General features: G+C 40.4%; 1 protein-coding gene across 3 annotated transcripts in view; it reads left to right on the plus strand.

The window, feature by feature from the left end:
• Positions 1-567: 567 nt before the first annotated feature.
• Positions 568-16807, plus strand: part of FILIP1 (filamin A interacting protein 1) — a 130821-nt gene continuing 114581 nt past the window's right edge. Inside the window, exon 1 of one of the 3 annotated variants that reach the window (XM_089530900.1) lies at positions 568-953. Coding sequence is in view for 2 of the 3 variants with exons in the window: in XM_089530899.1 (XP_089387025.1) it covers positions 1513-1515 (3 nt within the window). In the remaining variant the exon portion in view is untranslated. Of the gene's footprint in view, positions 954-1485; positions 1516-16807 lie in introns of those variants that run through there. The other 2 variants (XM_089530899.1, XM_089530901.1) reach the window with 2 other exon arrangements.

The following is a 16807-nucleotide window of genomic DNA, read 5'->3' on the forward strand; positions in this document are numbered from 1 at the left end:
GAAAATAAGGCAAGTCCAGAATGACTGTGAAAGTTCCTCTCTTCTCCTTCATTTCCTCTGAGCTGCTTTTATCCTATCCTTATAAACATGGCTTAAACCTAAAGACCGAAGTTGATTCACAGATTTGCATCCCATAACAGTTGATTATGTAAACAGCATGCTGAATCCAAGCCCAAGTCCAGCATGCAAGCCTGTCTAGCACACAAATCTGTTTAGCTTGCTCCAAAATAGGCAAAATTGCCCTTTCAAATGAGAAGTGCCCTGTAGATATGTTTTAAAGCCTTTAAGTAATACAAGAAATAAACATCATATTGACTAGCTGAAGCCACAATGATGCTCCCCAACCTCCTTTCAAATCACAGGATGATCTTTTTTAAAAGTGTGGTTTCTTTTCATGCACTGAGGTGGCCACAGAGTGCAGTTCTGTATCCACTGATAATTCAGCAGCTGAGGAACTCAGCAAAGGCTGCTCCAAACTTCTCAGCTGTTGACAGGCTTGACTTGCTGAGAACAGCGGTTAAATATAGCACGAGAGCGGAGCTCAGCTCCACAAAGTCATCGCTCTTAACAGGAGACCAGGAGAGGGGAAACACAATCTCAGGACTTCACTGCCAAAGCTTAGTACCAAAGAGCAACAGTTGTGGGTGGAGGCAAGACAACAAGGGAAAAGACTCTCCAAACAAAAGCCTGGGTGAAACATATGAGAAGAGTTTTAAAGCACCTCCGGCTTCTTCTGGCTGGCATTGTCTCTGTACAGGAACTACGTTCCTCTTCTGCTCTCTTCCCTTTTTTCCTGCATGACTTCAGTCACTGGTCGATCTAGAAAGAAAGAAAAGCCCCCATCTCTTTGGTTCTTCTGGGCCTGGCTTGGTCATGCAAGCTGAATTTCTGAAGTTTTTCAAGGGCACAGTCTTTTTGTAAAGGACATCTTGCTCCATTCTTACAGCTGGCAGGTAAGAGTGCTTTGATCTCTCCAATAGTCCCCCTGTATTATTATTATTTATTATTATTATTATTATTATTATTACTGTTATTATCATCTGCCTTGGGTCCCTTCCCGGGGAAAAAGGTGGCATAGAAATGAAATAAAATAAATATTATTTGGCCTTCACCTTATGAATGTGTCCTTAGTTCCTATTCTGCTTCCTTCCCTTGCTTTCTGTGCTTTCTGTTCAAAGATACCCTTAAAAAGAAATAAGCATTTATCAGTACAGAGAAATTTTCACATTCATCAGACTATCTGTTGAACTAACAAGGTTAAAGGCAACCTTCTAAATAACTTAACTGGAATGGAGAGAGAATGACAGGAGACAGTATGCAAAAGAATGGAGGCAGGACTGGTTTGTCTAAAACACATGCTCTCAGAAAACTATTTCTCCTTATGTGGGGACTGATCCCACTATAGTGGGGCTTACTTCTGAGGAGGTATGTACTGTATAGGTTTGCGTTACTTGATATAGATCTATAGATGTTTAAAGAGTATCTGTGGCTAGCCGATATAATGAAGCTGGTATGGTAAGTCAGAAGAAATAGACATGTTGTAATACTCTGAATTGTGTGAGTCCTGCCTGTTGTTTTATATTTCACCAATCTATTTTCTGCATGGCTCTAGGCCACTTGGGACATTTTGTTCTGCCCTACTGACAATTGCCCTCGGTGCTTCTGTGGGTGCTATCAAGGATGTCTATCATATTAAATCATAGACTGAATGTTTACTTCCCATGAACAGCTCCATGATCCTGCTCTCTGGGCACTCAGAAACAGGATATTTTGAGATGCAGAAATGACTGAATTCATTTCTTTGAGCATAGCTGTATCTTTAAAACAAAGTGACAGTTTATTATTTACCCCATGCTAGACCCCCATGTCTTAGTTGCTGGTTTGACAGAATTATTCCAGTCATAAAACCTTTCCATGGAAGTAATTCCCACCGATTTGTGGAACTTTTTTCCAAGCAATTGACAGTTTTATGTAGGAATATATCTTGTTCCTAATTCAGAAAGGTTGTTCAGCAGCAATCCTAGGAAAATGGAAATTTATGGCTTTGGTCAAATAAAGAAACAAAATTACAAGCTGCCGTTTCAATCATTAATGCATCCAGTGTTATGATACCATGATCAGCAGTGCAATCCTATGATAAGGAAGTCGTAGTGAGTTCAGTTGCATTACTGAAGAGTAATAAGTCTCATTGATTAAACACAGACAGGCTTACATCTGAGTATATGGATAGGATTGCACTGTTAATGTTATGTACTTCCCAGTAAGTGTGCTAACTGCCAGTGATAGCTATTCCAAAATAATGAATGAACAGAACAACAGAAGAGTTTAAAGACTAAGAATGAGAGAGTTCCAGGAAGGCAAGGAAAAGTGCATATTTAATTTTTTTAAAAATATATCCCAATTACAAACATCTCAACAGAGATTTTACCTCAGCTATAGTACCTAGATAAGGTATTAGGTTCCCTCTGTGGGAATTCATAGAGTTCTCCAGATCTTTATTATAACACACACACACACACACACACACACACACACACACACACAGAGCAGGACAATAATAAAATAATAAACTCTCTTCTTTGCTTCTTCTTCCATTATTAGAAATCAGCATACATTTTCCAATGCATAGAACAGAATTCTTATGCATTCAATGAAACGATCAGCTGTTTAAGTTAGCTTGCATTTCATCCAGTAGTACTAGCTAAGGAGATCACTGTGGCACTAATCTTGCAAATTAAAAGTCAAAGGCTTTCATGGCCGGCATCCATAGTTTTTTGTGGGTTTTTTGGGCCACATAGAACATGGCCACATAGCCTGAAAAACCCACAAAAAAAACTATGGCGCGTTATAAACGGGCCTTTAATACGCCACCGTCACGTGCTAGGGGTTGGCTGAGGACCTAGCGTCCATACCGGCCTCACCCCTAGCACATGATGGGGGCGTAAAGATGGCGGCGCCCTATATACACCGGCGCCGCCATCTTTACGTGCTGGACGCGTTGCGTCCGCACGTGTCGCCCTGGAAATGACACCGTAAATACACCCCTTGCGCTTTGCAGCACCTCTTCTGGGGCCTGAGAAGGAGCGCGATTTCCGCACTCCTTCTCGGCAGCGTCCGGGAGCCGCGCCGTTTAAAGGCTGTGGCTCCCGGACGGTGCAAGCGGCGGTGGCAGCAGACCGCCACAATCTGGCGGTCTGTAACGCACCAATCTAAACCTAATGCATCAAAATGCCAAATGCAAAACAGACAAAGGTTTAAATTTTTCTTGAATCACTTGTTGCATTAACTTTCATTGCACCCATCACTTTTAAATGATCCTTCCCACTCCCAAAAGAATTTTGTGGAAACACCAGGATGAAAAGATTGTAGGATTTGCCTTCTAATTTTGTTTTGCCTTTTTTGCATGCTTTCAAGTTGCTTCCGACTTGTGGCAACCCTATCACAGGGCTTTCTCAGCAAGATTTGTTAAGAGGGGGGTGGCCCTTGCTGTCTTCTGAGGCTGAGAGGGTGTGACTTGCCCTAGGTCCCCCAGTGGGTTTCCATGACCAAGCAGGGAGTGAAACTGTGGTCTTCAGAATCATAGTCCAAAGCTCAAACCACTACATCACATTGGCTCTCTTTTCTAATTTTGTGTGAAAGGCTATTTCCTCCTGTCACAGTTGATAGAATATTTCTTGGTATTGCTGGTGTCTTAATCCTAAGATTTTTTTCAGGTACCTGTTTCACTTTAAAAAAAAACAAAGTAGGAAGCTTAGTAGTCTGTCCAAATGGAACCAAATCAGCTGATATGTGTAAGAAATAAAATATTGTGATTAGACATCCCCAGTGTTACACTTTGTTTTCCTTTCCACTCTAGACTAAAATCACCCAGTTGAACAGGTGTCAGAAATGGGACTCTAGGATTTTCTCAAAAAAACACTGTAAAGTGGAATTTTCAACAGCTGGATTCAGAAGGACTGTTAATAGCCTCGACTCTTTCTTTTAGAAGGCAAAGCAAGTTAACAGAGCCCTTGGGATATGTTATGAAAGTGTAAAAATACAAAATCGTCTTCAGGCTGAAGGCATCATTTGCTTAAGCAGTTCTGTTATGGAGAATTTCATCCTGGGAAAGGACACTGTCTGAAATAAATTTGTATGCTGCTGTTCCTCCCCCTCCTCCTTTGCTGCATTCTTGGATGACTTCATGGAAGTCCCGAGAATAGGAATTCTTTCCAAAACAGTAGAATAACCAATGACACGATCCTGCAAGCAGTGGCTTTCATGGCAATTGATAGCATAACCTTTGCTATGTCTTTGCAGGAAAATATGTTGACACAACTTCCCCTCTTCACTTTCAATAACTCAGAAGGGAGGTGAAATATCCCGATTGTTAATATTTTACTCACTGTTACCAAGTTTATCTGTTCTACAGAACTTTTTAGGATATTTCTTGAACAGGAGTAGAACTTGCACAGCCCTCCAGATGTTTCTGGACTGCAACTCCCAGTAGCTCTAGCCAGCACAGCCAATGGTGATGAAACATGGAAGTTGCAGTCCCACATCTGGAGAGCTGAGCAATTCCCACCTGTGTTTTTTAGAGGAATTGTATCTGTGAGAGTCAGGTGTGCTGAGCATTGCTAGATGCTGGCCAGCCACAAAGCAAGAGTAGAGGATGTGTTGCCCACCAAACATGCTGGACTGAAACCTCTGCTAATCCTAGGAGACTATCAGGAGATTAAAATCAAGAGATTAAAAAGGCATTTTCCTGGGAAAGTTGCATGATCGTGATGAAGACTTTCAGACGACGTAGCAATCTAAGAGGAGTTATCCCAGGAAGAACCAGGAATGCTCCAGCAACAAACCATTCATGGCATATCCCCATGAATGGTTTGTTGCTGGAGCATTCCTGGTTCTTCCCAGGATAAATCTTCTCAGATCGCAATTTGTGTGAAAATCTTCACTGCAATCACGTGACTTTTCTGGGAAAATGCCTTTTTAATCCTCTGATTTCCTCTGTATGATAGTCTCCCTAACAATCACATCTAGTGATGAGGTATGATGGGAATTGCAGTTGAACATCTAGAGGACCATGTGCTCCCCATTCCTGCTATACAGACACTCAATTTTCTGTCTGCCCCTATGTCCAATCACTGTTTGTCTAAATGAGAGAACAGGACCAGCAGGGGTGACACAGACCAAAAACATGGGCAAACTTCATTTGCTTATGTCCAACCTTTTTTATGCTTCTATCTCCATTCCTTTTCTCCCCATTCCAAGTCTGAGCGAATATTTATGTGTGGCATGGGAGGTTTGTGATCAGGATCTGTTACAGGTATTGGGAACTTTAGGGAAAATGTTTTGAACTACAACACACATAACCAGAGTTGAAATTTCCAGCATTGTGGTGAATTAAAACATTAATCGAATATTTAGAAAAACAGTTTAAACATCCATAGAAAAAAGAGGCAGGCAAAATTACAAATGAAGTATAAACATAGGAAGGAAAATAGGCGTGAAAGATTTTAAGTTTCTCACTCTCTGTAGTGGTAGAATTCAAACATATAGCTGTGTTAGTCTATAGAATAGTATGTAGAGAGATCCTGAAGCCGTTTGAGAAATTTGTAGGAAAATTTCATGGGGGGGGGGGGTTGAATTCGTATTTGGTAGCAATGCCCCCATTCCCCCCCCCCCCCCCCGTATCTACAACCCTGGGGATCAATCACGTGCAATCTTGATCAATGCAGTTTGTTCGATTGCCCCTGGGCTTTGTTTATTTCATAATATGATTCCAAATTATTTTCAAAGCAGTTTACCAATCTGTCACCTCAGTCTCCTGCCTCTGCAGTCCAGCTTCAGCAGTGACTAGTTCCTTAAATACCTGCCAGTTATTTAGATTTGGCAGGGACAGTCCCAATTAATCCACTGTTGTCCCACTTTTTCAGTTGCTTTTAAAATATCTCCTCCTTCCACTTTCCCCATTGTCCTCAGCTTACTCCACTTGCTGCAAACTGAATTTAAAGTGCAAAAAGTAGTTTGCACTCCTTTAGCTCAGCAGAGGGGACAGGAGAGATGAGGGCAGAATCTTGCCCTTCCCAGTAGATTCAGTCAAAAGCAAACTGCTGCAACATCTCAAAGCATGTGTCTTCTTCCTCATTATTAATTTTTACCATCTTGACCACACTCTGATATTGCATGGCCATACGTGTCCTAGTTTTCAATGATGAAATCTTGGAGGGTATGGCCTTATATCCCTAATTCATTCATGGCTTGGTATTCAGTGTTACCACAAGTGAATCAAAGGAATCTAGTCATGACATGATGAGATCAAAAGGGAAGTGTTAAAAAGAAAAAGGAAGAGGAAAAAAAAAACAATGGGATGGCTGCACCTTTGGCTTCTGGCATCCTTAGCTGCTGCCACACTGCAGAATTAATACAGTTTGCCACCACTTTTAACTCTCTTGGCTCCATTTTACTAGGATTTGTAGTTTGTTGTGGCACTGTTTTTCTCTGATAGAGAAGGCTAAATATTCCACAGAATGACAATTCCCAGGCTTTCATAGTGTTGAGCCAGGGCAGTTCAAGTAGTGTCAAGCTGCATTAATTCTGCAGTGTAGATCATCACCCTTATTGTATTGTATCAGGGAGGTTGTTAACCCAGATATTATTATTATTATTATTATTAACCTTTATTTATAAAGCGCTGTAAATTTACACAGTGCTGTATATAAAATCTTTTAGTTAGACAGTTCCCTGCCCGCAGGCTTACAATCTAAAAAACTTAGATATCACTAAGTTGTCTGTGTAGCATCCTGGCTTTATGAAGACACACATTGCAGAAGCCCAGAGAAGAACGTGTATGTTTTCTTCCTGGCTGCCCAACAACTATTTGCACCTGCTTACAAATGCCTGCCTCACCATTCTGGGCACTAGAATGCATGGCATTGGGAAGGCAATGCTGCCAATAGTCTGGTAACTAAGGGACATATTTCCTTTGAAGCTGCTGCTTAAACACTTGAGGAACACCTAAGCCCTCCCCCTTATCAAAGAATAAAGATAGTGACATTTGTCATCATAGTAATTCCTACTATAGTTCACCTGTGCCATACGCGGCTTCCAGCATATGCTGGAAGCCGTGCCAGGAAAAAGCCTTGCGTGCCCTGGAAGAAGTAATGGGGCGCGCACTCATGGTGCACGCCCCACCATAATGTACTGCAGGCATGAGCCCTATTAGTTCTAATGAGGCTCAAGCTTATGTGTTTTTTTCTTATATGCGGGGGGGGGGGTCCAGAATGGATCCCCCGCGTAAGAGAAGGGCCCACCATACTTGGTACTTTTTATGTTCAGTCTTCAGGTTCTCTGCTTCCTGCAGCCTTCACCTTTAGGTGCCCTTGTTTCTCTTTCAGAGCTTCCCACAATTTTGTCTGGCATCTCAGGGCATTTTTCTCCTTTCATGAAAATAAATTTCTTCACTGTTTGAAACCCTGACACTCAGATTGTGTTGTATGATTGTACAATTCTATGATGCTATGACTCTACAGCTCCCTTCGGGCATGGCTGTGCTAGCTGGGGATAGTGGGAATTACAGTCAGAAAGCTCTGGAGGGCACAGGGTTGAAAAGCCTGACCTGAATCTATTGAATCTTTTCCTGAAACAGAGCGTTTTCTTCTTCTAACATAAAATAGCTCTAGTTTCAACTAAACTGTGATCTGATATTTTAACAATCCCAGTAAAATTGAATAATCTGAGCTAGTTCAGATTTTCTGTAACTTTGGTGTTTAAATGGCACAAACCATCCAGGTTTTCATGTACTGGAGGGTAATTCAAATCCAGGGGAATTAGCTGCACTCTCAAACTCTAGTCTACATGATATTAAGTGGAAATTAATTTAGTCATAATTAATTTGTTGCACTGATTTTTACCAGTAAGTGCAACTATGTTTCCAACTCCATTCCCACTTACCGTAGCTAAGCACTGAACACAATCAGACCTCTGATAAGAAAGAAGCTACAAAGAAAGAACTACAAACCCTAAGATTCCATAGGATGCAGCCATGGCAGTTAAAGTGGAATCAAAGCAATGTACATTAATTATGCAGTGTGGAAAGGCCTAAAGTCTCCCCAGTGTTTGCCATGTGTTGGGATTGGGTATGAATTATATGAAGAGAGATGTGGAAGAAGTGCAGAAAGAAGTGCAAACTGTTTGTGAAATAGATAGGCAAAATTACATTGCAATATTTTGGATATTTATAGCTGTGACTCAGAAGGTGTTATACATTATAGTTTTAGAGTTTTTTATTATCCTTCTGGTGGTGGTGTTCTAAAAATACAATAAACTTTCCAGAAGTACTTTAGAATCCAGATAAAGCAACAGATAAATAGGGGGTGACAGCGAGCGGAAAAACAACACAGTGTTTGCAAAATGGTAGAGAATTATTTCATTTATAAGACCTCTGGGATCTAATCTGCATTGCAAAAACAATGCAATTTGACACTACTTGGTGTTATGACTTAATGCTGTGGAATTCTGGGATTTGTAGTTTATTGTGGCACCAGAACTCTTTGACAGAAAAGGTTATATAGCCTAGGGGAAGCCTTGCCTTTCTGGCGGCAGCATAGGTCTTTCATCTGATGGGTGTGGTTTCCTGTGCTGCGGAGCACTGGATCGGGAATCCCATGGGAACTGGGGGTGCTGAGGGTATACCAATGTTGCCAATGCAGGGGTGACATCGAGTCAGTGTTCCCCGGTGACAACAGGCGAAGATGCGTATATGTGCATAACCTGCTTCCAAGGTAGCAGAGCACCTTAAGCCGGTTCCCCTTCTGTCATCCCGAAGCTTGGCCGTGACCAGGCAATTTGGTTCATCGACCAACACGGGTTGGTGGATGACAGATCCAGACCATATGCTTTCGGGCCAATTCTCCATACCTGTTTGCTGTATTCAATAAAGTTGTGGCCTTTTTCTGCCAACTGGTTGTCTGTTGTGTTTTCTTCCCCCTTCCCCTTCCCTCCGCTGATCTGCGCTGCAAAAACAATGCAATTTGAAACCATGTGGTGTTATGGCTCAATGCTATGGAATTCTGGGATTTTTAGTTTGTTGTGGCACCAGAGCTCTTTGACAGAAAATTATTATTATTATTATTATTATTATTATTATTATTATTAACCTTTATTTATAAAGCGCAGTAAATTTATACAGCACTGTACATACAATCTTTTTAATTGGACAGTTCCCTGCCCTCAGGCTTACAATCTGAAAAGGTTAAATAACTCACAAAACTACAAATCCCAGAGCGAGAGCCATTAAAGTAGTGGGTAGATCTGTGAGATTTTACCTATCACACGTACTTGAATATTCAGATACACAAATTACAGAGAGGGTTGCTAGGCTCTGTGCCCCTGCAACCCATAGACAAATATTATGATACAAAATTTAGGATTTTTAGACTTGGAATCCTTAAAATATTGATTTAAATCATTTTAATTATACTTAATGTAAACTTTGGAAATTAATCTTAAACTTACCAATCATAAATTTGATATATTGCATATATATATATATATATATATATATGTTTTATTAATTTTATATTTTATGAATTTTTAGCAGTAACTGTGTATGTGTGTGAGTGTGTACCCACTGGGTGACCTTGGGCAAGTCATACTCACCTTAAGAGGAAGGCAATGGCAAACCTCCTTTAAACAATTTGAGCCAAGAAAACCCCATGACAGGGTTACCGTAAATCAGAAATTACTTGAAGGCACACAATAACTACAACAATAACAATATAATTTGGTTATGGTTTATGACCATAAATAAATGATGAATTAAAGTGGTGTCAAACTGCATTATTTCTGCAGTGCATATTAGACCTATGAAATAAATGGAAACCCTTCCAATGAGTTTCACCAACAAAGATGAGGAGCAGAAACCAGCCACTGACCAGAGGACTAAAAACTACCTTGTGGCTCTTCTCCGGTATCCTAGTGAAAATTCTCACACAATTGGCCATTCATACTGGATGAGGGATTCTGGGAGCTGTAGATGTTTTAGCTCTTACTATAGATAGGAAAGGAGAACCCTCATGGTTTCAGGTTTGAGTGGTTTGTGTGTTGGACTACTGTACAACATGGGAGGCCAACATTCAATTCCCATCTTGACCATGAAACACACTGGGTGAACCTTAAGGTCACCATAAGTCAGAAACAACTTGAAGGCACACAACAACAACAACAACAACAACAACGGATATGAAAGACATGAGCCCTAACTTGAAGACAAGAACTGCCTGGCCTCCTGGACCTCACGTCTTACAAGGACAGTCAGGGAATAATTGCTAGCAGCAATTTGACCCAGCACCTTATTTGGAGGCATCCATAGAATGCTGAAAGGAATTGTATTTCTTCTCTATGGTTATGCAGAGAAGTAGTTACCTGGAGAATCTAAATAAGTTAAAGAATCATGTAGCTGGAAGGAAAATTTGGAAGCATATTGTTGCCATAAGACTCTGTCCCTGTGGTTATGGAGATATTGAAAGACTGGTGCTTATGTTGTTTTACATTAGATTTCATGAACAAGCTAGACAGAGGTTGATCCATCCAATATTGGTGAATCTTCCAGGCTGTTCCAATGAGTTGTTTCTCTCAATGTTTGGGAGGAAAAAATATTACAATCACCCAGAAGGTAATATAGTTTTTCTAAATAGGGTTTTGCAAACTGAACCAAAATTATCATTGGATCATTCATATCCTGCCTTTTCCTCAAAACTGAAACTCACAGAAATTATAGAAATTAAAACAAACACAGATAAGTTGTTTCTTCTGTTAATTTTATACATCTGATCTACTGCTGTTATGACTGGTATTATTATGTTATGAACAGATATTATGTATGTTCGTTGTTCCTTATATATATGGCATGTGGTCAATGGACTAGTAAACCTACTGGTATATTTCTTCTCTCTGCTTGACTCCACCTCTTGCTCTCATCCTTAGTCTCTGTTCAGACTGCTGTCATAGCCAGAGTCCTATCTAAACATGTTTAGAAGAGCACTTTGTAAAAGTCCCTGGATAACATTTCCTCCATGTACCTTGTTTCTCTTTCAGACAAGGGGAAGGGGGTTGTTTCCTTTGTTTACATTTTTTGAGACGCTTCAGAACATGCTTCTGGACATAAAACTGGCAGGGAAAAGTACACAGAGCAATGCTCTGCACTTTATTTGGAATCTATAGCACTGCACTAATACAGAATTGTTTCAAGCAAGGGCCATCATGAACTCCAGCAAAACCTTAACTATGCAAAGGGAGAAAAGCAGAGCTAGAATGTGTCTACAAGATGTTTTCTTTACTTCATAACATGGCACATCAGAGACAAGGTGGACATTAGGTGACAACTTTTATGAAAAAGTAGAACCACTTTGATTTAGGGACTCTAGCTGCTGATGGTGATGGTGGGCTAACCTCTATTCTACAGGCCTAATGTATTGTATGGAGACTGGGAATATGATCTGCTGTAGGCTCATGAAACCCCCTCTCACCAAGCTGCACTCAAAATTGCTGAGATAGTGACACCTTTGCTTTTGGATGGTTAAATGTATGCAAACTTTGTCTGTTGTACAAAGTCATGAAATATTGTGTATAAAATTACCTTCAGGGTATATGTTTAAGGTGTATGCGAAACATAAATGAATTTGGAGAAGGGTCTCATCTCCAAGATATCTCATTATATATATGCAAATATTCCAAAATTCAAAAAACTCTGAAAGACAAAACACTTCTGGTTCCAAGAATTTCAGATAAGGCAGACTTAACCTGTAAGGATGGATAGTAGCATATAAAAGACTGGATCCTATTGGTTAGTTCTAGCAATCATTTAATCAATGAGATTTACCTAAGTGTTGACTCAATACTTAACAACTGATTCAATTAATCTAGTTTGGAATAATTAATAGGATTTCACTGAAAGGAGATAGCTCTAGTTGATGTTTGTGTGCATCAGCTGAGTCTTCATCAGGGGTTGATTCCTCCTGGATATTTTCTCACTTTATTTATTTATTCATTCATTCATTTATTTATTTCTACTACTATTATTATCCCACTTTCCTCATGTTACAGGGACATGCGGCCTGGTGGAGGCACAAAAAGGAGCTCTGAAACGGAGCTCCTTTTGGGTCCCCACATTGTTGGCATGACAACCAAAAAGCCGTGCCAACGATGCAGAGGAAAAAGGGGCCGCGGCACCTGTTCCTTTCTTCTCTTTAGTGCCGGGGTGCCATTGGCACCTAAGGTGCAAGGGCACCCCTTTTCCAGGGTAATGAGAAGTGGCATTTTGCCGCTTCTCTTTGACCTGGAAAATCACGGGATTGGGGCTGCAGGGCTGCCGGTGAGGTTGCCCTGCCCTGAATCCAACAGGAAAAGGGATGGCTACAGGCCACCCCTTTGGGGTGGTCTGTACCACGCCTTAGAAACACTATGACCTTTTGGGTGACTGTAATATTTCTTCCTTCCAAACATATTGAGGGAAACGACTCATTGGACAGCCTAGAAGGTTCACCAGTATTGGATGGATCAACCTCTGCCTCGCCTCTTCATGAAATCCACTGTAAAACAACATTATTTAGGGTGCAAGTATACATTGCTGTGGCATTTTTATCATCCCAAAATCAAACCTAATGGTTCCTCTAGTTGGTATGACAGCATATGCATGGTGGATTTTAACATTTTCCTTGTGTCAGGGCTGAGCAGGAGCCAGGGGTCTAAGAGGCAAGGATGTCTGTGTTACTATCCAAGCCCTTGTTCCTTAATGACCACTGTTATGGTAAGGATCATTATCTGTACTTTTTACATTTCACATCTATCTGACCTCACCGATGACTATCCCTTGCCCAGATAAGCCTTCGTATAATAATCTTCCTGCTGTGGCAATATGCTGTGCATCTGATGAAGTAAGCTGCCTGTAGTTCATAAAAGCAGATGCCAGATAACTTTTTCTTAGTTTTTACCTTGCCACAAGACATTTTGCTCTTTTTGAAGTACAGTATTAACATACTTAGTGAAATGCAACATGAAATGAATAATTCAGAAGATAAAAACGTAACTTTGTCATAATTAGAGGAAACATCCCAGGCCACAAGTGAAGGAGGAAGTCCAAAACCAACATGTTGGTGAGCACAGGTTTCCAAGAAATAAAACTGTCAGATTGTGCCCCAGATTGAAAGAGAGGCAAAAATCAGCCTATAGAGGAAATAAATCTGTACAGAACTTGCATATGTAGAAAGAGGCTTACCTTCCTTCCTTTCTTTTAATGCTCTTTAGCATTAAAAGACCGAAAAACTATAAATTCCAATAATAATATGCAAGGCAATCCCAAACTACAGTTCCCAGAATTCCATAGCATTGAACCATGGCAGTTAAAGTGGTGTCAAACTGGATTATTTCTGCATTATAGATGCATATCGTCTCCTGTATAGGTTTGTAGTTGTGCTCTTTCAGTGCAGGCCAATCTGAAATCCCATCAATTTACTATTTTCATGTTTAATTTTTTAATTTTGTTCTTTGCTTAAATCTTTTAAACATGATACTTCTAATTGTTTTATGTTTTATTTTTAAAAAATTAAAAATGTATTGTATTAAATTTGCTGTTAGCTGCCTTGACTCCCCATATCAAGAAAAAGGCAGGAAATAAAGAAATAGTACACTCTGAAGTTGCTTGAAGTTGGAAGGTATGGAAGTAGAATCATAATGCAGTAACTGTGTGTCAAAGGTCCCAAGATTTGTTCCATTTATATAGTGATTTCATCATTTAATTCCACTGTACCTTGAATTTTCTGAATTTTACTGTTTGATATCTCTCTTTTAGAATGGTGATTTTTAAGGAGAGGCCTTTCAAATTCTCCGCTAGAGAGCTCTAGATCCCACCACCACCAAACTATAAATCCCAGGATTCCAAGGGATGCAGCCATGACATTTAAAGTGGAATCATAGTGATATACCTGCATATTGTGAAAGGGCCCTTGGAAGCAATTATTGCAGCTTGGCTTTAGCATAATTTAGCATTTTCCTTTATACTAAGTGGCAAGAGTTCCCTCTCCAAAAGAGAACGTAATTTCTCAGTGCCAGAGCAGTAGCCATCTCAGTCCAGCTAGAGGGAAACCAAGAAAAAGTCTTGGGTCTCATGAAAAGACGAATAAATTGTATTATGGCAAAAAAATGGGGGGGGGGGGTCTATAGTCCGCTTCATAGTATGTACTGAGTTAACCTGGCCCATTGCCACCAGGCACTCATTTTTCAAACTAATATGAAATCATAGCACAATATTTATAAATGATATAGATCACACTCTGTTTATATGGTTTTGCAAGTTGTCAGGAAATAGCTATCTGCAACATATCAAATCAGCTGGGGGGGAGGGATAGCAAAGTTGTCCCAAGGAAAATTACTTTTATTTGCAGATATATGACTGATAGCTAAACTTTTACTCTCTGTGTGTATTCAAAAGAGAAAAACAAACTTTCTGGCATGAAAGTACACAGTGCTGAGAGAGTGAACAGACTACGTAAAGTGAAATAATCTAGACCGTGAAAGTTTTCCCTTAAATGGTCAGCCTCACAGTGAGGTTGACATAAATGAGAGAGTGTGAGTGTCAAGGATTTTGGTATGTAGGAATTGTATGTGTTTCCTTTGTACATTTATAGATTTGTTAACTGGGCCGGTGTCATTCAGGAGTCAGCAATGGGCATGAAGCTCTGTGGTGATTTTATTTTTAAAATGTTTCGTATGAAGATAAAAAAACTGAGTCAGCAAAACAGAAAACAAGGAAAACAAATAACTATTTCCTTCATTGTTATCCATTGAAATTCTGGAATCTATTTCAAATACACTTTTGACAAGGGTATGGGTGCAGGGCACCAGTTTGTCAAACCATGACAGATTACATGGTTTTATATTTTTTACAGTCTTTGACTTTACACCCTATTGTGAACCCAGAGCTTGAAAAGTTACCTTAGTAATGCATTTCTGCCTGTTGTTATATCATTTAAAAGTAATTTGTTGTCTTTAGTCATTTGTGTAATTGAAAAGTAATTTGTTGCATTGCTCAAAAGTTTTCATTACTTTTTAGTGGACAGGGAATGTCCGAATAAGTATAAAAGCTGTATAAAACTGGAAAGGTTCCTGACAAAGCTCCCTTTGTTATTGTCATTGTGTGCCTTCAAAATCGTTTCTGAGTTATGATGACCCTAAACTAATCTATCATGGGTTATTCTGGGACTGAGTGTGTGACTCACCAAGGTCACCCAGTGGGTTTCCCTAGCTGAGCTGTGAATCAAACCCTGATCTCCAGTGTCATAGTCCAAGACCCAAACCATTACACCACTCTGGCTCTAAGGCAGTGATTTCCAAGCTTTGACCCTCCAGGTGTTTTGAACTTCAACTCTGGACTTTTTCAAGCAGGCAAAAGAGACAGGAACATAGTTGGATGCTCCCGTCAGTGTCGCGTGACTGGGCGAAGATGTTCAGACGACATCGCGTGATGTCACAATAATCCTGTCATTATCCCATGAATAAAAAGGAGTTTTCCAGCTGCTTTTCATTCACAGGAAAGTTCCGTGAATGAAAAGTGACTGGAAAACTCTTCTTTGTTTACAGGATAATGACGAGATTATGCTGACATCGTGTGATGTAATCTGAAAATCTTTGCCCAATCACGTGACACTGACGGGCGCATCTCACTATGCTCCTCTTTTGCCTACCTGAAAAAGTCCTCCCAGAAGTCCCAATGGAGAGGATTTCCTTACCTTAGAGCAGTAATTCCCAAACTTTGGTCCTCCAGATGTTTTGGACTTCAGCTCCCAGAATTCCTGACTGTTGGCCAAGGTGGAACAAAGTTTGGGAATAACTGCCTAAAATAATAATCCTCTCCAGTTTCCACTCTGAAAATCTTGGAAATCTGTCAATCAGTTCCTCTAACATTTGGATTGTTCAAGGGGCCCTTGTCCCTGACACAGGTACTGTTGACATTCCAAAAAAGAACATCTCCTAATGCTGGTATTCCCAGCTGGTATTGAGTAGGTCTCAAATGCTTTGTCCCAGGAAAGCCATAGCTGTCCTATGATTGTGCAACTGTGTTCTGTGCTTTCTCAATTCCTCCATTTATGTTGTGCTACAAAACAGTCATTGTGAAACTAAGGGGACCTGGATCCCTACCTATGCCTGGGGACTTGTAGTAGTGGGGTCAATTTTGGCCACATCACTGTGGCATAATTTTGAGTGCTGTGTGTGTGTTGTAAGGGTCAGATGGCTGTATCCCCCTCCTCCTCTTGGCAAAGAGAGGCTCCTTCCACACTGCAGAAATACTCCAGTTTAACACCACTTTAACTGCCATGGCTGCATGCTATGGAATTCTGGGAACTGTAGTTTTGTGAGACATTTTAGTCTTCTTTATCAGATATATCTGGCGCCAACACAAGCTACAGTTCCCAGAATTCCACAGCATTGAAGCATGGCAGTTAAAGTGATGTCAAACTGGATTATTTCTGCAGCACAGATGCAGCCAGATCAATGCTTAATGCACTCTTCCTGTGTGGACTTAACATAACTTATCATTGCCACCTGTCTCTAACTGGATTTGGAGGTGCTCTTTCAAGGGACAGTGAGTATGTGTCTGCCCCTTTAATGCCATTGTAATGTTTTCTAGCTGTATGTTTTCTCTTTCTTCATGTTAAACAGGATATGTTGCTGTTCAGCCACAATGGCAGTAGGGTATCTCTCCCCACCAGCAGGAATATAGGCCTGCTCTGTCCATTGTTTCTCATAAGAACTCATTGTGTAGCTA

This window comes from Sceloporus occidentalis, unplaced genomic scaffold, assembly GCF_023333645.1.
Source record: "Sceloporus occidentalis isolate IW3139 unplaced genomic scaffold, rSceOcc1.0.p SCAF_6, whole genome shotgun sequence".
Classification (NCBI taxonomy): Eukaryota; Metazoa; Chordata; class Lepidosauria; order Squamata; family Phrynosomatidae; genus Sceloporus; species Sceloporus occidentalis.